This window comes from Gamsiella multidivaricata (assembly GCF_025024155.1).
Source record: "Gamsiella multidivaricata strain RSA 2152 chromosome Unknown BC939scaffold_3, whole genome shotgun sequence".
Taxonomy (NCBI): Eukaryota; Fungi; Mortierellomycota; class Mortierellomycetes; order Mortierellales; family Mortierellaceae; genus Gamsiella; species Gamsiella multidivaricata.
The window spans coordinates 752,607-772,395 of record NW_026251711.1 but is presented as its reverse complement, the minus strand read 5'-3'; the positions used below and the strand labels follow the sequence as shown (position 1 = coordinate 772,395).

The window sequence follows — 19,789 nt, the reverse complement described above, 5'->3', positions numbered from 1 at the left end:
AGGTAGCTGCTGTAGTTGTCTGATAGTAAAGGCACGCAAATTAAAATCTTCAGACTTCGTTCCTGAGCCTAGCCCCCGTCATCTTCCTTTCCCCCTAACGGTTTCTTTCCCATCAGTAAAGAAACACCCACTTCGCATAAATACTCAGGGGTATCCACGCTATTCCTGCTTTCTTTTTTTCCCTCGACTTTGTTGCAGCTACAAATCCATACCTAACCCTTCGCTCCTCCCTCTCATACCCCCTCCTTCCACCTTCATCCTCTTTCTCGCTTGCGCCCCTCTCACTTTCACCCCGTCAACGCACCTATACCCTTTTCCTTATAATATAGATATCCTTATAGAAGCACCATGTCAAAATTCGAACACGGCCACGATGCCGAAAAATACGAGATCGATCACATGCAGGATGTTGCCCACACCGACAACAACTTGGCACCTGAACAGGAAGGTTTGAAGCGCGACCTCCGTCTGCGACACATGATCATGATCGCTGTCTCCGGTACCATCGGTACAGGTCTTTTCTTGACCTCCGGAAACACGATCGCCACTGCCGGACCTGGAGGTGCTTGTAAGTGATCAATTCTTTCAGGATCTGAGAATATCGGAAAAGAATCTCAGAAAAGCACCCGTCATTAACAACTTTTTGTAATCTCCTTAGTGCTTGCATACTCTCTTATTGGTGTTTGGTTGGTCTTCGTCTGCCAAGCAATTGGTGAGATCGCGACCTTGCTCCCTTTGCCCGGCGCCTTTAACGCCTGGGGTGGACGTATCTTTGACGAGGCCTTCTCTTTCCAGATGACCTGGATGTACTTCATCAACTGGGCCTTGACTATTCCCGCCGAATTGTCTGCTGCTGCTGTCATTATCTCTTTCTGGCTTCCCGAGGACTCGAAGTTCCCTCCATGGATCGTTCCTCTCATCATCATTGTCATCATGGTCATCATCAATGTTTCTGGTGTCAAGGCATACGGTGAGATCGAGTACTGGCTTTCGATCTTGAAGGTCTGCACCATCATCATGTTCATCATCTGCGGTATCTTGGTTGATGCTGGCGCCATCGGAGGCGTCAAGTACGGCATGGATGCCTGGCACATCGATGGTGCACCCTTCAAGGGCGGTTTCATGGCCTTCGTCACAGTCCTGGTCTCTGTCGGTTACGCCTATGGTGGTTCCGAGATGACTGGTGTCACTGCTGCCGAGTCTCGCAACCCCCACAAGCATGTCCCCAAGGCCGTCAACACTGTCTTGGTCCGCATCGCTTTCTTCTACATCATCTCCGTCTTCTTGCTCGGTTCCATCATCCGCAACGACGACCCTCAGCTCAAGAACACTTCTCACTCTGCTGCTACTGCCCCCTTCACCATCGTCTTTGCCAAGGCTGGAATCAGCGCTGCTGCCAACTACATGAACGCCGTCGTCTTCACCTCGGTCTTCTCGGCCATCAACTCTGATTTCTACGTCGCCACCCGTATGCTTCTCTCCTTGTCCCGTAACGGCTGGGCCCATAAGTCGATCGGTTACACCAACGCGCGCGGTGTCCCCATGGTTGCCTTGGCCATCGTCACTGCCTGCTCCTGTTTGTCGTTGATCACCATCTTTGTCGGTTCAGGAGTTGTCTTCTCGTGGTTCGTCTCCATCATCGGCTCCATCATCTTCCAGTCCTGGATCTTGATTCTCTTCCTCCACTTCCGTTTCCGCTACTGCTGGAAGAAGCAGGGACGTGCCGTCAACGAGCTCCCTTACGTCTCCTGGGGCTACCCTTACGGCAACATCTTGGCCACCATCATTGGTATCTGCTGTATCGTTGCCACCTGCTACCTCTCTGTCATCAATCCTCCCCATCATCCAGGCGCTGACGCTACCCCAGAGGCGCTCGCGGACTTCAAGAGTGCGCGTGATGGCTATGCCCAGGGTCTCTTGGGCGCCTGGTTCCCATGGTTGTGCTCGGCTTGCTTGTTCTTCGGATACAAGTTTGTGAAAAAGACAAAGTTGATTAAGGCTGAGGAGGCTGACCTCGATACCGGCCGCTTCATTCCCACCGAGTCCGACTTGAAGGACATGGAGGTTCGCGGACCTCTCTGGAAGAGAATCGTCAAGTTCTTGATCTAGAAACATATATTCTACTCATATACATACATAATAAAAGAAGTAACCAAAAAAAAAAAAAAGCAACATTCGTTTATTATGTCTTGAGGGCGTACCCTTTATGTAAAGAGGAAACAACGGATTGTTAAAGCTCGGAGAGAAACTGGGTGTAGCCCTGAAGAGCATTCTGAAGAATCTGCTTTTCGCCCTGAACGCAGAGACCCCCGTAGTAGAGTGGACCTGACAGCTTGGCCTAAAGGCGCATCATAATAAACGTTAGTTTCAGTTGCAGCCACATCCTTAATTGTCTCTACGACTGTAATCAAGGTCAAAGTGATGCTGGCTCTTACCTTCTTCAGCGACGCCAAGTCCTGCTCAGCAGTCGTCTTGTCTGTGACTCCAAAGGCATCCGCACGAATACGGACCAGCGCCAGAGTGGCCTGCAGAACTGCCATACGGACTTTCTTACTCTTTGCGTCGCGGGGCTTCAGTTCATACTTGCTGATCTTTTCCTTCTCCTCCTCGGCCTCATCTTCATCCCCATCCATATCTTCGTCTTCGTCGCCTTGTTCCTCCTGCTGACGACGCGTGAAAATCTCGTTAAAGTACTCCATCGCCACGTCCATATCCTCCTTGACCTCTTGGAACTGGTCCTTCTCCATGAACAGGACGTTCAGGAGCAGCAGAAGTCGGTCGTCCACTGATCCATCGTGCATCATGTACATGATATCTCTAGGGAAATCGTCCTCTTCGTCATCTTCCTCTTCCTCCTCCTCCTCCTCCTCTTGCTCCCCATCCTTATCTTCTTTGGTGTTTTTGTCGTCGTCGCCCCTGGTCGCATCTTTGGAGCTCGCCTTCTGCAGCGCCTTGGTGCCTTTGTCGTCGCAGCATTCGCCATCTGCTTCATATTCATGCTTCTCCGTATCCTCGTCATGATCATGATCGCCGCCGCCGCAGCATCCACTTTCGTGTTCGTGTTCATGGTCATCTTCATCCTCTGCGCCAATGAACGCATCCTCTGATTCCAAGAACCACTGAATCCTTTCCCCCACCAATTCCTTGTCGTTGATAAATTGCTCAGCTGCCTGACGGACCATCTCCAGTTGAATAGTGACCGTATCGTGCGGGTTATCTTCCACTGCAAAACCATACTTGCTCAGGATGACCTTGTTGGGATAAGGGCCGTAGTGGCGCGTGATCTCTTCGCCTTTCTTGATATCGCAATCTAGGATGATATCGCAGGTGTCATTGATCTCCTGCTCCTCTGCACCGTCCTCAGTATCGTCGTCCTCCCACTCCTCGCCCTCTCGCTCTTCATCTTCGTTGTCAGTCCCCGTGGCGTCCTTTTTGTAAGATGCATCCTCACCGGTGAGCTGAGGCAACTCGTCATCATCGTCATCATTTTCTTCATCGCCATCTGCCAACTCTGGTGCCTGGTCGCTATCAGATTCGATATCCTCGTCTTCATCCTCGTCTGCCTCGCGGTGCTCACAGACCAATGCGCCACAGATCTCGCAAACATCTTCATGAGTCAAGTAGTCCGAGTTAGGTGTTGGACTATGGTTGACACTTAAGTTTTTTTTTTTTTTTTTTTTTTTGAGGAGAAATGACTCTGATTAACTCCAAAGGCGAAAAACATCAGATATCGAGCAAGCGCCTGACCCTGGATAGCGGTCGACTGAATATCGAACTTACAAGTCTGCAAAAGGTACAAGGGCAGTGACGTGAAAGTTATCAACGTCCATTGAACGGGAAGAGACATGTCCTGTCATAACCTTGAAAGCCTCAAAGCTGAAGAACTTATTCTTGATCTCCTCTGTAAAGACCTCGGGATGCTTGTCAATGAACGGGCCCACGATTGACTTGTAATCATCTTCCATATCTTTCTAATAAATCAGAATTGAGGGGGATAGATGAAGGCTCGTGAATGGGTGACTCACACTCTACCTCATAAAACCGAGTACAATGGCTTCGTAACACTTACAATGTCGGACTCAATGTCATTGTACGCCTCACAGTACTTCATCATCTCCCGAGCGTCCTTGGACAAAGAGGTCGCCATATGAGGAGGGCGCTTCTCCAGAAGAGCGAGGTAAGCAGACCAGGGTGACTGGGGTCCGCGAGACATCTCGTACATACACCCAAGGGTCAGTCCGATGTAACCCTCGACCTCATCGTCAGCGAGCAAGTTGGCAATGCCCGTGGTTTCCACAGACAGAACGATTGCCTTTGGGACCTGGACGACTACGGCAATCAGAATGAAGATTATGGACGATTTAGAAAAACAACGTTTCCATGAATGTCCTGAATAATCTGAATGTCACGACGACGTGATATGGCGACAGAAGAAGAGAAAAAGATATGCGACATGCTTTCTAACCTTCATATCCAGCTTCCAGGCGCTTCTTAGCGTAGACACCAAGGCCATATTTGCCCTCCTTAATTTCGATAGCGCTCTTATCCCAGAGGATCTCGTTCTCTTCGGCCCAAGTGAGGAAGGCATTCAGCTCTTTGGAAGACATGGCTGCCGTGGTGGAATGGGTGGAATGGGCGGAGAGGAGAGAAAAAGGTTTCTGTTGTTGACACTTTTACTTTCATGCAGTCACCCCCTGAGCTGGGCGAAAGGGTCTTCTTGCGCCACCAATTTTGGAATGGATTGCCGAATCAAGCTAGAAGGAGCCTCTGATGGCCTTTGCAGGAGATGAAAAGGAACACTCGACTTTTTCTCCACATACAAGGGATCGAAGAAACCGAAGGGATCTCAGACGCCTCGCCTAGCTCAGCTTTGCGAGGGAGAGAGGGTGAGCAAGTGCTGGACGGGTTCCCGCCTAGTCAAGAGAATGTAGGGGCACAGGGCTTCAGACCCATTCGAGCTTCATAGGGAGGTGAGAGAAACTGTAGTCCTCACACCTATTTCTGCTTCGCATGGAAGTACCTTTTGCTACATTCACGGCCAGCTTGAAGGCCCACAATGGACACAGGAGCATGGCATATACTTGCTTACTCTTTTGCATACATTATATGCGTATGGAAAAATCAATGTTGGATATGTGCATGCTGTATTTATTGTTATTGTGAAGTGCAAGAGGTGATTGTCTACGTAAACACAAAGAGGTCGCGTCCTTCCTGTTTACACATGCTGTTCGCTCTTTCCGTACCAACGATCCTCTGTAATTTCAGCAGATCGTACTTGGTAAACAATGCTGTGCATGACATGGCACGGTCCTCCAATCCTGTCGCTCCTACATGCTTGGACCGCGACTTCTCGCCTCCTGCAGGCAATGCCAAAAGGTTGAGCATCTCTGGATAGAACTGTGGATGATCGGGCAAGCCATAGAATGTAAGATGGAACGTTCCTCGAATATTGTACCGCCTGAAGTAGTGGAAACGCTCCGTGTAGAGCAAGAACGACACCTCGCCGTGGAAAAAACTCGAGCGGGCTCTTGAAACATTAGCGTTGGTCGTGTACTCGCAGATAGCAGCGAACGAATACTTGTTCTCAGTGAAATAATTCCTCAGCCGAACGAAATCAAAGTAGGAGGGCACAAAAATCATGGTATGTGTCTGTGTAACAGCGGATCGGCGGAGTTGCGGCAACGTGTTGTCGATAAAATACTGGAACCGGCTGTCGTCAACCTGCGCCAGCGTCCGGGTTTCGATGCGATTAAAGCTCTGCTGGACCAGAGGGACAACATCAACGATAGACCCATGCTCATAGGCCTGCGTGATCTTCAGCTTGCCTGCGACATTGCGCGAGAACTTCTTGAAGAGCGCATTGATCTCTGGAGTGAGATAATTGGAAAACAGGAGAGTCTGGCGGACGTATTTGGCACGGCCGTCAAGAGACCAGTTACGGACTCTGGAAAAATCGCAGCCATGTGCATTCTTCGGGATCAGATTCATGTGATCGAACACTGTTTCCAAGTGATCCCAGTTCTGCATCAGCATGTCGTCGGCCTGGTCAACAATCACCACCTCGATCGACGCCAGAAAATCGAAATCCCTCTTCTTGTCTCCTTCGGCCCCAATGACGGTCTTCAGACCCAGTGGCGACGCCAAGATCAGATCCGCTGAATAGAAGTCAGAATACAGCTTCAGGGTCTTGCGCGTAAACTTGATGCCCACCCGAAAGTGGTCGTCAATGTTGCCTCTGAATGTCTCCAAAAAGTCAGCGGGACGGTCTTGGTTTTTGGAATCATCCTCTACCTCCTCACCCGCGCCGAATTCGTCAAAGAAACGCTTCTTGTTATCCTGCTGCGTTGATCCACTGAGTGCGATTAATGTCTCCACAACATCGACTACGGTGTTCTTGAATGGCAGGATAATGAGGACCTTGGGTCTAGTGAATCCTTGATCTCTGAATTCTGGCACAACGGCAGATGAGTCCGGGTTCTGCTGATAGCGCTGGAGCTTGCCCGTGTTTTTCAAGATGCGATCACGGGTTTTGAAGACGTGGTTGAGTGCGTGCAGGGAGTACAGATTCCGGATCTCCTTGGCATTTTGCGTACTGCGGTTGGTAAAGAGGATATCCTTGTATTCGTTGACCGGCTCAATAAGCGCCCCCTGCAATGTCGTAAAGAGTTTCGAGGTCGTTAGTGGCGATGGCTCCAAGGTAGACTTGTTAACTTCCGACCAGTGGACTTGAATACGTTGCTTGACCTAAACATTTGAATAGTAACTGGACAATCAGCACTATACATATTAAAAGCGAAAATATGCTTGCGTTCAAAATTGCCCAGAATGAGAGTTACCATGAGTGACTCCAGGTCCATTTTTTTGGTCTTTTTTGGTTTTTCGTCCTTGCGATATCCCTCCACGTTCTCCGGATCGAAGATTTCGACTCGCTTCAAAACAGGATCCTCGTATGAGACACTCTTCCACTTGTTTCCTGCTAATTCCACGACGGCCACCTTGGGTGCCAGTAGTGGAGTAACCATATCACTGAAGTGGCGATCAAAGTTGTCCTCTATAAAGCCGGAACAAGAACGGTTCGTCAGCAAATGTATCGTTGTACTGGCAATTTATAGGACTAGCATGAGATTAAACACTTACTTGACTTCAAATAGTGCCCTTCTTCGTCAGAGTCATCCAAGTCTTCCCGCTCCTTAGCGATTGCCTCCATGTCCTCCTCGTCAGCACTACCTTCCTCTTCTGCAGTTGCGTCACCTTCTTCATCCTCGATGTCCTCTTCGTCAGGGCTTTCGACCTCATCGTCCATGTCCTCTCCATCAAGAGCCTTGAGGTAGCTCTTGCCGTGCTTCTTGATCAACGCTTTCCTTTCTGCTTCGGTCAATATTACGACTGCGTAAACAGCGAGAAGATTAATTAGTAATGGAAGGAGATCGTGATTGTTTCTAAAAATATGCATCAAAACGACTTTTTCGCACCTTCTTCCTCGACCTCTGGCGCCTCATCTTCCTCCTCAAGATCTTCCAGACCCTCCTCCTCAAGTTTCCTCTTTTTCCATTCGTCCTGACGCTTAGAGCTCTTTTTCAGTATACCGACCAGCTTGTTGAATGCCGAGGGACGACCTAATTTATATTCGTCTTCCTCTACCTCGCCATCCGATTCCATGTCGCGTTCTCTCTTTGCTGCCGACTGATAATCGAGATCTGACTCCTTGACAACTTTGCGGAAAGAGCTATCATGTTGGATTTCAACAAGGTTTAACATTAGAATCCATTTCAAAACTACAGATTGTTATCAGACGAAACAAAGGAACATACCTCACGCGATCACTCTCGTCCTCCTCAAAGTCCTGGGGAACCAATTCGCCATATTCCTCCATCATATCACGCTCTTTGCGACTGAACTGCCCAAACTTCTTTGGTGTCTTGCTGTCGGTAGATGCTGTGGATGTGCCTCTTCCAGATACTCGGGCCTTCTTGCCGCTGCCCTTTCCTGCGCGTCCAGCGCCTCCGCTTCCACCACCAAGTTTCTTGCCGCCTTTAGCCATTTAATATGGAACGTTGTCAGAGGGGGAATGAAATTAAAGCTGTAGTACTGAGTGGTGCTGTTTACTCCGATGGAGTAAAGGTGGTGATGGTGATGCACTTCTACTCGACAGAGCACAAACGCAGGAAAAAAAAAAATGCCTTGATGTTTATTTACCCGTGACTGGCTATACCAACCAATACTTTCAATATAGCACACCTTATGCTTAGGAAGGTCTTTCCTCATCAACAACATGAGTATGGACGACAGGAAGAAGGCAGCAGCAGCATCCGACACGAAGAAAGTCTTTGGGCATAGTCCAGACCAACGTAAGAACTCAAAATAACGCTAGAGATTGAGCTCAAATCAAATATTGTGAACAACTTGCCAACAGGGCGAAGCAAGCAATAACTGATATTTCGATGGTCAACTGTCCCTGGAATAGATATCCTGAACGTAGTCAAGGAGTCCTGCCAGGACGCCTTCAACCTTCCATCCTTCACAACTACTCTCCAGACAATCAAGTCGTATTTCTATGATCGTAATTACGACGCCGTCTTCCAGAACCCGGCCCACCTTCCGGTTTACAGTGCTCGATATGCCCCAAGCCGTGCATTATGCTACTACCACATGTTTCTGGATCATCCTGTTCTGATGAGGACACTGGAGGGTGGGCCATCAACCATTCTATGCATCGGATCAGGGGCAGGAAGCGAGCTGGTCGGAATTTCAGCTGCCATGGTTCACGCCAACCCAGTCCCAAAGATAAAGAAGAAGAAGAAATCCACCACAGCGATCTCGGAGGAGAAAAAGGCCAAGGGAAAGGATAGCTCTGAGGCTGACTCAGAAGTGGCACTCAAGGAAGAAGCGAGTGTAGAAACATCTGACGATACTGCAACATTTGGCCTCAATAATCTCGCATTATCCACCACTTCTGATACGGCAATAGCGGATTCAACAACAGCAGAGGAAGCGACCGCCACCTGTTCAAAGGCTACAAAGGCTAAAAAGTCAAAAACAAACAAGCACCAGGTCACAATTGTCATGCAAGATTATGTTGACTGGTCATCGATTCTCGACCCCATGGAGACCGTGGTCCGTGCAAGGATGCAGCTGGGACCAGAGCGACTTCAATGCGAAACCGAGGTCGGAAACGTACTGGATCTCTCGGATGGATTATTGGAACGAGTAGCCAAGGCAAATTTGATCACATTCATGTTTGTGTTGAATGAGTTGTTCCAGGACAAGAAAAAAACCATGTTGTTAGTTGCTAAGATGGTCGCAGCGATGCCTACGGGAGCCCATATGCTGGTATGAACACGAGCACTTTAAGCGGCAGGGTCCCTTCGGTTGTAATGTTCAACATCACTCATCCATCAGTACCATTTTATATCCTGTTAGGTCGTGGATAGCGCGGGATCGTTTTCGAATCTCAGAGTCGGAGAGAGGACCTACATGGTATATATGCTCCTCGACCATCTTAAAGATCTAGAGACCGTCTACCAGGACGACGCCACATGGTATCGGTGTCCACCCAGCGTTACTTATCCACTCAAGCTAGAGAATATGCGACACTTTGTCCGTATTTATAGGAAGCTGTAGAATCCTTTGTTCACTCTATCCAATAATAATAACAATAATAACACACTCAAAAAGTCCTCCACACGTCGTTATCGCACTTGTGGGTATGTATTTTTTTATTCGCAAAAGATATCGAATGACTTTCGATATATCGAAGGGTTTATTTCTTTTCTTCATTGGCTTCCTCTTCCTCCATGGCATCCATTTGGGTGATGACACGGAGCACGGTCTTTTTACTTGACTCCTGCATCTCTCCAGCGATTAGAAGTTCGTCGAGAATGAAATATGCCCTTTGAAAGTTAAAAATGAGATCTAGCTCACATACCTATCAATGAAACAAAGATCGACGTTATAACTCTGTACCAGGACCATTAGCACACGGCTGCAAGCTGTGGCGAAGCAAGCGTACGTTTCCAAAATACCGATCCAGCACTTCGACATATCGATGAATAATCTCGAGCGTGATGAGCTCATTGTCCTGCGGATCAACTCCTGTAATGAAGAACAGACTTGCGTATCTACCATGAACACAATAAAGGAGGCAGAGACTTGTAAGAGACTGTCTCGATTCCATTGTACCATTCAAACGGTATGAGTTCCTGCGTGTTTACCTCCGATAGATGACTTTTGTGTCTATATTAAATCATTATCCGGTCGATTAGCCACCAATGTCCTCCGCAAGGTCAATGAACTGTATGCATGGCGATGGCCCGTAGTACCTTTGTATTCCAAAAAGTTGCACATTTTAGTCCGCCTTGAAAGAACGAGCTGAGTGACATCCTTGACGATCTTGGATTTCTCTTTGGGACTCATGGTTGTGAACCATTTTGCGAGGCGGGTCTTGCCCTGGCGACTAACAAGAAGTACGTAATTGATCTATCCAAGGAAAATATCGACAAAATGGCGTGAGGCCGACAGCTGACAGTTATCGAGAAAATCATCCTGGTTCTTCCAGGTACCATGTCATAGGTGTCGCCTGAAGCAACCCTGTGCTTAAAAAGAATGCACTGTCGAGCGAATCCTGTAAAAGGTGTCGCGAATATCAAGCTCTCCTGCAGTAATCAACATGCGCCCCATCCTTTTTAGTGCTGGAACGTGTGCCGCCATACCCTGCTCTACTGTTCCCTTGTCTCAGTGCAGTGCCAGACTGAAAGCTAGTGGTGCGCGTCGCTTTTGGCGCGAGAGATGCCTTTTGTCCCTGCTCATCTAATAATATTGCTCCATCCTTCATCCTGCGCTCCTGATTCAGCCTTGCGATCATGATTTCATATTTCTGTCTTTCAAAAGAATGCACAGGTCTTACAGGCATGGGGTGAGGAGTGTGTATAGGTCGTTCAAGATGAGAAAAGGGCGAGCGCTCAACAGAGACAGCCATTGTGGCCGATCTAAGCGCAGTCACCGTGCCCTCGGCTCGTGACAGACACCAGTATCTAACTTTCAGGCACAACGCTGAAGGTGCTCAGCATATGCCATCGGCCGTAATATGTTGATAGATCAAAGCGATAAATAGATAACTGGCACGGGTAGTCAACGGTAGCAACACCGTGAGTCGTAAAGGGGACTGTGTACTGGTGCATTTTTAATGGCGCGTAGGAGAACAGATCATGCGTGTTGCCTATTCTCCTTTACTTTTCCTCTCCTCTCTTTTCTTTCAACACATACCTGACCTGACCGTAAGTCCTCCCGTCCACTCGCCCACTCAAGATGTCGGATGGGAAAGCACCCAAACCGCAGTGGAATCCATCCATCGCCCCCGCCACGTTCAGCCCCACCTTCCGCCCACAAAACAGGACTATTACGCGATCAGTCGAGCCTAGTTCACCAAGAACGCCACTGAGCAGACTACCCCAGCAGCAGAAACTAAGCCTGTCAACTAGTCCCAATCCGGTAGAGACAGGTAAAGTGTAAAACGGTCTGGATGAAACAGGAATCATTGTATGCGCTGTAATTAATCCTCGCGTTCATCTATATTTTCCATATTTAAAGGTTCTGCTTCAGAGAGGTCGTCAACCACGGTCACTCGTGATAACGCGTCGAGCCCGCCGTCAACGATGCTAGGATTCTCGTTTACGCCCATTATGTCCTCACAGTCATGGTTTCCGTATCTTACGCCATCTGCGTATTGTCCAAGACCTTTGTCATCTTCGCCTCCCGAGAACCCAGTCTCGTCGCCGGTGGCCACCACTCTTACACAAGAGTCATATCGTTCCCTCACAAGCACCCCCGACCCCCATCACGTAGCGACGTCTTCATTGAAGAGCAGTACTTCAAGCGTGGGCAAAGGGAAATGCATGCTCAATCCCGGTTGGTCGGGAGCGTCGCCTCATCCGCCTGTGAGCCCTGTGCATCCCACGTGGTCTGCATTTGAAAGCACAGACCGCGGTAAGGGGAGGGGGAAGCACAGCCTTCTGAGGTTGAGACAACCCATGAGCTTCTTGGCGTCATCTCCGAACTCGGAACACAGCCTACCGTCATCAGGCGACGAGGACGAAGTTGAGCACGGGTCTCAGGATACGACGTCTTCGCTACCTCAAGACACCACCTTTTCGCAACCGCAAGCACATCCTCAGGTTACCCCCCCTCCATTTCCGGCATTCAGTTCCCGATCCTTCACCGCCATGAGGCCCCACTTAATGACTATGACGCGTCTGGAGGACTATGCGAACCATTTGAATTGTATGGCAAAGATGATCACGGAGCAGACGCTACCGCAGCTGTTCAGGGATCACTCCTTGGCCATGAACGATCTGCAACATGATATCTCCGGCATGGCGAGCAGGGATCAAGCGCGGCTGAGTGAGAGGCTGTCAGGTCTGCGTGCGAAGTTCAGCGACATTCCAGAAGCCGTAGAAAGCACTCCTCAAGACCCTCATCCCAATAAAGTCGAAAGCGAGGAAGAGAAGAGGACAGGACAAGAGCACCAGCACAAATACAAGGATGAGGAGTATTTCGCCAACTTAGAGGTCTCCCAGCTGAGTGAGTTTACCTCCCAAGGGTTGGATATCGATGCACGAGTCTCGACTACCACCAACCCCCTGAGAAAAAAGGCGCGCCTTGATCAGGACGATAGTGGAGTTCGCAGTCAACAAGACGATTATGGAGGCACTGAACAAAGCCAAGCAGACCAGCACTTCGAGTTATCTGATTATCTGATCACGCAGGAGATATGGACATCCTCATGCATCGCGGGAAGTCACCAGCAAGCCATGGGCCCTTGCTCAGCGGCAGTCTCCATGGAAACCGATAATGTGAATGTCAGGAAGCACAAGAGGAGCGACGAGAGTGACCTTACATCCTCTTCGCCCTTGAAATCCCAGAATTATCTCTCAGGAAATGTTACTTCTCAGTCAGCTACACAACAGACAAACACGATCGATCCAAATAACTTGCAGCGTGCTACATCTGCATATCAATCTACTTCCTCAATTTCTGAGAATCAAGCCAGCCATTCGAAGGCTGCCAAGACTGCCAAGAGTGCCTTTAAGGAACAGACTATGGTGCAGCAACACGAGCAGGACACGCCAGAGACAAAGGAATCTTTCACACGGGGAGTCATGATCTCAAACTGGAATATTGTTCTGTCAGACCACATCCATTGTTTGCTTGAGTGCAGCAATTACGCAAGGATGTATGTGCAGTTAGACACCCCGCGAGTCTTCATGGGCATGGAGCAGACAGCAAACACACTTCCTTCTTCTCAGGGTTCAGTATTATCCTCATATGAGCGACCACACGCACAAGGAACACTAAGTAATACTCCCACGGGTCCATCTCAAGCACAGCAGCGCGCCCAGCAGCTCCGTTCAAAGGTGGCAGGTAAGCGAGCACCGATTGCGGTTGTCGCAAATATACGGACAACCTCTGACTATCCTTTGCCCTTCATATAGCCGAAGTCGCTTTATTGGCAAAAGGGGCGAATGAAATTTTCAGCGCAATCACCAAGTATCATGCCGTGCGGTCTGGACTACTGCTCAAAATCGAGCGAGAGCGCGCAGCAATGAATAATCGAGGCCAGCACAGTGGATACGTGAGGGCACTGGAGCAGCAAGTCGAGTTCCTGGATTATCGACATGCTCATCGCCTGTGGCTCTGGGGACTGGACATGCAGTCCAGTTGCGTGGTCCTCTACCGAGTGCTCCGCACGATGCTTCCACGGTTGGGATCACGATCGCGAGTGTGAATATAACCTTATTCTTATGCAGGAAATTGTACCTCTTAGATTATTACTCGTTTATTGCTCAAGCTGCACTACAGCTGCATTACTATTGCTTACAGCAACCTCCCTGCGCAAACCCGCCTACATTTCTGTTCGTCGAGTAAGAATAAAATTTAAGCTCTCAACCATTTTTTTTATTACGCTAATGATGGGTATTGAATATGGGATTCAGGATACACTACGGACACTAAGGAAGGAAGTGTCGGATGGCTGGAACACCTGGATTTTACTTGACCTCGGCTTTCTCGTCAGCCTGGCTTGCCTTGATCTCCTCAATATCGTGCTCGAGCTTCGAGGCAGGGAGCGCGCGAGTCTTCCAGGCGGGGATGTCCGAATTGAAGAGTTCATCCATCTCCTCCAGAGTGCGACCCTTGGTCTCAGGGAACATAAAGAAGACATGAATGGTCATGGCGACACAGAAACCACCGAAGATGTAGTACGTGCGGTACTGGATGTTCTGGAGAGCTGGAGGAACAGCATAGGCCAGGATGAAGTTGAAAGCCCAGTTGGAAGCAGTCGAGAGCGAGACAGCCTTGGAGCGGATGCGGAGAGGGTAGATCTCGGCAGGGTAGGTCCAAGAGACGGGACCCCAGGAGATGGCGAAAGAGCAGACAAAGAGATAGGAGCAGGCAATGACGGCATGCGAAGCGGAGCTGTTATTGCTGATAGCCCAAGTGGTGGTCGAGTTGCCGTCGAAGCTGGTGGCAGAACCGAAGCGGCCCATCAAACCACCGATGAGGAAGAGCCAGAGAGCCATGAAGGTGGAGCCAACCAAGAGGACTGGGCGACGACCCCACTTGTCAATGAACAGAATGGCGGGGATGGTCATGACGACGTTCAAGACATACTGGATGGACGAGGCCTGCAAGTTGGCGTTCTGGCCAGTGATACCGGCTCCCTGGAAGATGAAGACGATGTAGTACATGGCGACATTCATACCAGTGAGTTGCGACCAGGACTGGAGAGTCATGCCGAGGAAGACACGCTTGGCATTAGGGTAGCGGAACAGCTCAGCATAAGAGCGGGCAGCAAGGGTACGGTCAAAGGTGATGGCATCCTGAATCTCCTTGAACTCTGCGAGGACAGCGGGATCGTTCTTGTTTCCGTTGGCGCGCAGGTTGGCGAGAACTTCGAGGGCTTCTTCAGGGCGATCCTGGTCAGCCAACCAACGAGGAGAGTAAGGGAAGACAGAGATACCAGCGAGAAGAATCAAGCCAGGGACAACTTGGATACCCCAGGGGATACGGAAGGCAGCGTTGGACTGAATGAAAGAGCACCCATATTGAATGAAGTACTGAATCAAGATACCCCAGGTAATGGCCCATTGCTGAAGCGAGACAATACGACCACGAATGTTTTTGGGAGCAATCTCAGACTGGTAGACAGGGACGATCATAGAGGCCAAACCGACGGCGACACCGTTGATGATACGGCCGACAATGAGCATTCCAGCGTTCACAGAGGCGCACTGGATGATAGAGCCGACGATCCAAATGCAGGCGGCCAACATGATAGTGCGCTTGCGCGAGATCCTGTCACCGAGGGAACCGGCCATCAAGGCGCCGAGGAAGGAGCCTGCAGCCATGGCAGCAACGATACCACCTTGGAGCGAGGACGAGGGGTGTTTGAAGTACTCCTGGTAACGCTCAGTACCGACGACTCCGGACATGGACGAGATGTCGAAACCGAAGAGCATTCTATTTGGTATTCATGAATGAAATTATTGGTTATATATGTGAAGCATTTGATGATCTGTGCACGGTATGGAGTTCGGGTAGAGCTATAGAGGCTGTATTTGTTTCGGCTTGATTGTTGGAATAGTCTTTGGATGACTTACCCGCCCATGGTCGCGAACCCGCCCAGGAAGTAGACGTTGTTCAAAAGAGAGTACTTGCCGGACATGATGGCAAACGAAGGGATATTATATTATATATAAAGGTGAAATATACAAAGGCAAGGTGTGAATAAATATACAAGAGATACAAGAGGGGGAAGAGGAGGAAGGCGGAGGGAAAGAAGGATGGCTGTCAGACAGTGAGGAACAAAAAGAGGGAGTGGGGGATGGACGCTCTTTATATGCGAGGACCAGGTTCTGGCTTCCTTTCGGCCGCACAGAGTACAGTTAGTGCAACGCAGGAGAAAAAGGGGCCATATGAAAAGGGGAGAGAGTGCGGGGAGGAATAATAGACTAGCGTACGCTATTGGCTTACGAACACGGACGTACTCTGTACAAACATGTAGACCTCGTCAGGCCATGCCGACATAAAAGATGAGTGGAGAAGGAAGGATCGAGCGCGAGCGGTTGGTCAATGGGGGGACAAGGATGAAGAATGAATCGGCGATTGAATAGGTAGTAGGATGTCCCCGTTAAGGTTTTTGTTGTATTGTTGGTGTACCTGTCCACCTCAACGCGTTTTCCTCTATCCAACTGGAATGAATAGGCGGTGAATGAATTGTCTCACATCTTATTCTTTTAAGGTTTGCTTTACAGACCATGATTTAGTGGAGACGCCGACTCAAAGCGGCCAAACTCAACAGGCCAGGTTACATATACAAGGGTACATACAGTGGCTCAAAACACCGGGTGTGGGGTAAACAACTCCCAATATGCAGAAGTAAAAGACCACACTAGGGCGTCTCCTCGCCGTCATACATGTCTGTTCTATCCCGTACGTCGTATTTTTTAATGCATTCGGCCTATGGCGACAGCATTTAGCGCAGAGGCCTCTCTCTTCATCTGGAGAACAAACTATGGTCTTGGTGTATACCAAATGCATGCGGAGAAAAATAAAGACTCTGTTCGTAGAACGATCCACGACGAGAAGTGGATGTAATACTATTCTGTGCTTGTCAATGTGATTCCAGGGCGTTATCTTTTTGAGGGCAGGATATGTCGCCTCCAAGTCTTCGCGTGCAGCTTTGTGTATGGTCCATCACTTAAAAGGGTTGGGGACAGAAGGCTGTTCTTATCTACTAAAACAGGTTGCGTTCAACAAACGACATTGCGCTTGTTCTTTACTCTTCATATGGAGACGGCATCTAGAAGCGCATTTACAGCGGACAAGGAATAACGGTATCGCTATCTTTGTATATTAATAAAGGTGTACTATTTAGCAACGCAGCCATTGCCTGTAAACATCCATATCTCACAAATTCATGCAAGTAGGTAAAAAAAAGGGAGGGGGCGTTCTTTGGTCGCGACTGAAGGAGTCAATTGATATCGGTCGAAACATCACCCTCTCGACTCCACAAGCATCTTTACCTCTCCACGTTTCTTAGCGTATCTTGTCGGCTCTTTCTCCACAACAATCGAATCTCAGTCTTTTTTTTTTAGACCCTGTTTTTGTTATACTCTTATCTTCAACCTGGTCACACTGCGAGACGCGCAAGCATCTAGTAAATGGGAGGACATTAAAATCATGATCATACACGCGATTTTATATGAACCCTCTTAGGCCACAGTCATTGCGGAGCGCTCATTGGGTGCGCCGACTACTTGCACATGCGCTTGATAACGAACATCAATCAGTAAAAGTATGGCGAGACGGGAAATATGGGGTAAAAAAGGTACACGAGTGGCAAGGGCTTTGCAGACGAGGCATCATCTGCATTTGAGATAGCCTATGTCTTGATTTAGACACGGCGAATCTTCTTTGAGTTCTCAATCAAATCTATCTTACGTTCTTGTATTTGAATGGTAGTTAACCTCTTTGTTTAGAAAATTGACTATACCTTTGCACAGGACTATTGGAGACCGCTTCAGAAAAGCATGATATTAGTAATTTATCTAGGCTCCACCCTGCACAAGACAAGCCCTCGTAGCAAGCCACTTTCACTATGGATTACCAATTGCGCGAAGGCTGTCTGGCACACAAATCGATAGCTTAGCCTGTTCTGAAGACATATTTGCGTCTGAACCCAGCTAAGGGTGTGGATTCTGGATTCTTCGCACAAGGAGTCAATCCATGGGTCGCACGCGTTACTGGAAGTGCAACTAGTCGAAAAGTTCCCACAGCCTGTTTCTGCTCTGTGATGCGGTACAAGAGATCACATCGTGTCCACGGACACAGCTTCATCCCTGGATAAAGGCTTGTTTATTTACATTTCTTTTATCGCTATCTCGCTAAGCTTTATTTGTTTTCAAAAAAAATCTACGGATAACATATCAACCTTGTCCACGGGCTATCATCGAGCTGGATTTCAAATTAGGGATCTTTTTTGTTTTTTTATTTTGGCCAATGGTTGGTGTCGTAGCTTTCCGATTAAGGAGGGCTAAAAGAAGTTTGTTATTGAGAGCCAGGATAAGATGGTCCGCTCTTCTTTCGTGTAACCCAGCCCGATATTCATTTGAATACAATAGAATAAGAAAATACTTAGCAGCAAAATCATCAAGTCGACATTCGATTAAGGTTCGAGTTCTCGACGACAATCGGTCGACTCGTGAGAGACACCGACAGCAAGGGTCCATAAACTAAACGAGACGTGTATGTATGCTTTCTTGCTCCTGCAGACGGTAGCCATAACAGGAATATAGGAGTGGGTAACCATCCGCTCATAATAAAAGCCATACGGATAATCTCTGCTTTAAAATCCAACTTGGAACTTGAAGGTGAGGGCGTCCCTAGGGCAATAGGAGACTAGTTTTGATAAACCTAGAAACAGATAGAGGGGCCAAAAGAAGATAAGAAACCGTATGTACCAGTTCGATAAATCCAGAAGCCACAAAAGTACCTCTTTTCGAGTACATTGTCCATGAGGAGCCATTTGTACTCACATGAACCGGTAAACCGCCAGGAAGCCGTTTGTCTGTGTTATCTTAAGGACAATTGTAATCTTTAATAAGTATCAGCATTTCGCTCAGAGGGCGATGTTGACAGTTGAGAGAACTCAATACTGCGTGCTTGGTATTTCCACAATCGGCCAGTATATCTCAGGAATGCGGGGATAGCAGGGCTCATGTACCACCAGTTGTTCCAAATTCTCCTACGTCTGTCTTTGCTCGGGAATGCCATCTTCAGTCTGCTTTAACATCTAAGTGTCTTAGTTTACATGCAAATACATACCTCTTTCTAAACAGCGCAATGGAATGGTACCATGGGCTAGGGCCAGAACTGGACCCCATACTGAAAGCAAATGCCCAAAAACACGCTGGGGCTGGACTCATTGGGGCCCATTTGCACCTTGAAAATGTACCGCTCTACTGGAGGCGGAATAATTATAACCTCAGTTATGTCAGTTGATTGGGTATTCTTTGCTTAACCGGAGACATCTTCAGCCAATAAGGGAGGACGGCTACGAAGCTCCGCTGTACAAGGTTGCAGACAAATCTTCCTAGAGCCAGCCTGGCATGGACCAGACTTGATAGAAGGAGCTGCTATTTCACATGGAAGGAGGCTGATCGAACAGAGAAGAACATGCAATTGTACAACGAGAAAGTAGAGTAGCATGATTAAAACATATTGTAAAAAAAATAGGTAAACGAGCCATGCAGCTGGGTTAAAGGGGTACTGTGATACAAAGACACAAGTAAAAGAAGAGAGGCACAGTAGACTTCACTAAAAAGGCGAAGGATGACGCAAATGACTAATCTACAGTAAGGCCTTCTTGTTGCATAACGAAAGTATTGGCATTTACAAAGCTGTACCAAACGCGAGGCTTGTGGAGCCGGGAAGAGATTATGCAGGTACGACCCTATGATATGTTGTTCATCGTGTAGCCCAAGAGTTTATAGGACTGGCGGATTTCGATCTATCCACGAAGGATAAAGGGCGAGAGGGCGAGTAAGAACTGACAGAGATAATCTATTCTCATGTCTCACGTCAGCGTGTGGAAGTTATTTGTGCAGGCTGTTGATTATTAGTTGTTTGAAGGATTACCCGCTTCATTCCAATTAGATAGAAAGTCCATCTCGCAGCACCTCTTGAACCGGCGCTGGTTTGCGTTGTTTACTGCTTCCTCGTTTTGTGTTATCGC

The 19,789-nt window shown here is 48.5% G+C and overlaps 7 protein-coding genes across 7 annotated transcripts; 3 read left to right on the top strand and 4 right to left on the bottom strand.

Moving 5' to 3' along the window:
- Positions 1–399: 399 nt before the first annotated feature.
- Positions 400–2,109, top strand: BC939DRAFT_391692 (lysine-specific permease; the record flags this gene model as incomplete). Its single annotated transcript, XM_051551975.1, has 2 exons — positions 400–568; positions 659–2,109. 2 exons carry the CDS (start codon positions 400–402, stop codon positions 2,107–2,109), a joined length of 1,620 nt encoding a protein of 539 aa, XP_051417311.1.
- A 59-nt stretch (positions 2,110–2,168) lies between these two features.
- Positions 2,169–4,633, bottom strand: BC939DRAFT_436735 (uncharacterized protein). Its single transcript, XM_051553612.1, has 5 exons — positions 4,466–4,633; positions 4,070–4,329; positions 3,781–3,971; positions 2,436–3,654; positions 2,169–2,338 (listed from the first exon to the last, which is right to left on the bottom strand). Exons 1-5 carry the CDS (start codon positions 4,605–4,607, stop codon positions 2,231–2,233), a joined length of 1,920 nt encoding a protein of 639 aa, XP_051417310.1. The 5' UTR covers positions 4,608–4,633; the 3' UTR covers positions 2,169–2,230.
- A 528-nt stretch (positions 4,634–5,161) lies between these two features.
- BC939DRAFT_418909 (uncharacterized protein) lies at positions 5,162–8,150 on the bottom strand. Its single transcript, XM_051553045.1, has 5 exons — positions 7,812–8,150; positions 7,473–7,726; positions 7,138–7,386; positions 6,837–7,051; positions 5,162–6,744 (listed from the first exon to the last, which is right to left on the bottom strand). The coding sequence occupies exons 1-5, from the start codon at positions 8,039–8,041 to the stop codon at positions 5,182–5,184; spliced, it is 2,511 nt and encodes an 836-aa protein (XP_051417309.1). The 5' UTR covers positions 8,042–8,150; the 3' UTR covers positions 5,162–5,181.
- Positions 8,151–8,252: 102 nt separating this feature from the next.
- Positions 8,253–9,658, top strand: BC939DRAFT_436731 (uncharacterized protein). The gene is made up of 3 exons (XM_051553611.1): positions 8,253–8,348; positions 8,465–9,330; positions 9,421–9,658. The coding sequence occupies exons 1-3, from the start codon at positions 8,273–8,275 to the stop codon at positions 9,619–9,621; spliced, it is 1,143 nt and encodes a 380-aa protein (XP_051417308.1). The 5' UTR covers positions 8,253–8,272; the 3' UTR covers positions 9,622–9,658.
- Positions 9,659–9,685: 27 nt separating this feature from the next.
- On the bottom strand, positions 9,686–11,104 carry BC939DRAFT_436729 (AP complex, mu/sigma subunit). Its single transcript, XM_051553610.1, has 5 exons — positions 10,904–11,104; positions 10,320–10,476; positions 10,212–10,233; positions 10,010–10,118; positions 9,686–9,925 (listed from the first exon to the last, which is right to left on the bottom strand). Exons 1-5 carry the CDS (start codon positions 10,973–10,975, stop codon positions 9,761–9,763), a joined length of 525 nt encoding a protein of 174 aa, XP_051417307.1. The 5' UTR covers positions 10,976–11,104; the 3' UTR covers positions 9,686–9,760.
- Positions 11,105–11,304: 200 nt separating this feature from the next.
- On the top strand, positions 11,305–13,780 carry BC939DRAFT_516115 (uncharacterized protein; the record flags this gene model as incomplete). The annotated part of the gene is made up of 3 exons (XM_051561156.1): positions 11,305–11,497; positions 11,587–13,416; positions 13,488–13,780. The coding sequence occupies 3 exons, from the start codon at positions 11,305–11,307 to the stop codon at positions 13,778–13,780; spliced, it is 2,316 nt and encodes a 771-aa protein (XP_051417306.1).
- Positions 13,781–13,832: 52 nt separating this feature from the next.
- Positions 13,833–16,206, bottom strand: BC939DRAFT_436727 (high affinity glucose transporter). The gene is made up of 2 exons (XM_051553609.1): positions 15,654–16,206; positions 13,833–15,513 (listed from the first exon to the last, which is right to left on the bottom strand). Exons 1-2 carry the CDS (start codon positions 15,716–15,718, stop codon positions 14,043–14,045), a joined length of 1,536 nt encoding a protein of 511 aa, XP_051417305.1. The 5' UTR covers positions 15,719–16,206; the 3' UTR covers positions 13,833–14,042.
- Positions 16,207–19,789: the final 3,583 nt, after the last annotated feature.

Coding starts and splice junctions, on each gene's coding strand:
- BC939DRAFT_436731 (XM_051553611.1), top strand. CDS start 8,273: ATGAGTATGGACGACAGGAAGAAGGCAGCAGCAGCATCCGACACGAAG. Junction 8,349..8,464: donor TGGGCATAGTCCAGACCAAC/GTAAGAACTCAA, acceptor TCCCTGGAATAG/ATATCCTGAACGTAGTCAAG. Junction 9,331..9,420: donor CTACGGGAGCCCATATGCTG/GTATGAACACGA, acceptor ATATCCTGTTAG/GTCGTGGATAGCGCGGGATC.
- BC939DRAFT_436735 (XM_051553612.1), bottom strand. CDS start 4,607: ATGTCTTCCAAAGAGCTGAATGCCTTCCTCACTTGGGCCGAAGAGAAC. Junction 3,655..3,780: donor CTTGTACCTTTTGCAGACTT/GTAAGTTCGATA, acceptor AAAAAACTTAAG/TGTCAACCATAGTCCAACAC. Junction 2,339..2,435: donor ACTTGGCGTCGCTGAAGAAG/GTAAGAGCCAGC, acceptor ATGCGCCTTTAG/GCCAAGCTGTCAGGTCCACT.
- BC939DRAFT_436727 (XM_051553609.1), bottom strand. CDS start 15,718: ATGTCCGGCAAGTACTCTCTTTTGAACAACGTCTACTTCCTGGGCGGG. Junction 15,514..15,653: donor GGGTTCGCGACCATGGGCGG/GTAAGTCATCCA, acceptor AATACCAAATAG/AATGCTCTTCGGTTTCGACA.
- BC939DRAFT_436729 (XM_051553610.1), bottom strand. CDS start 10,975: ATGGCTGTCTCTGTTGAGCGCTCGCCCTTTTCTCATCTTGAACGACCT. Junction 10,477..10,903: donor ACACTCCTCACCCCATGCCT/GTAAGACCTGTG, acceptor TTCCTTGGATAG/ATCAATTACGTACTTCTTGT. Junction 9,926..10,009: donor TGGATCGGTATTTTGGAAAC/GTACGCTTGCTT, acceptor TTTCATTGATAG/GTATGTGAGCTAGATCTCAT.
- BC939DRAFT_418909 (XM_051553045.1), bottom strand. CDS start 8,041: ATGGCTAAAGGCGGCAAGAAACTTGGTGGTGGAAGCGGAGGCGCTGGA. Junction 7,727..7,811: donor GACGAGAGTGATCGCGTGAG/GTATGTTCCTTT, acceptor CCAACATGATAG/CTCTTTCCGCAAAGTTGTCA. Junction 7,052..7,137: donor AGGGCACTATTTGAAGTCAA/GTAAGTGTTTAA, acceptor CCGGCTTTATAG/AGGACAACTTTGATCGCCAC.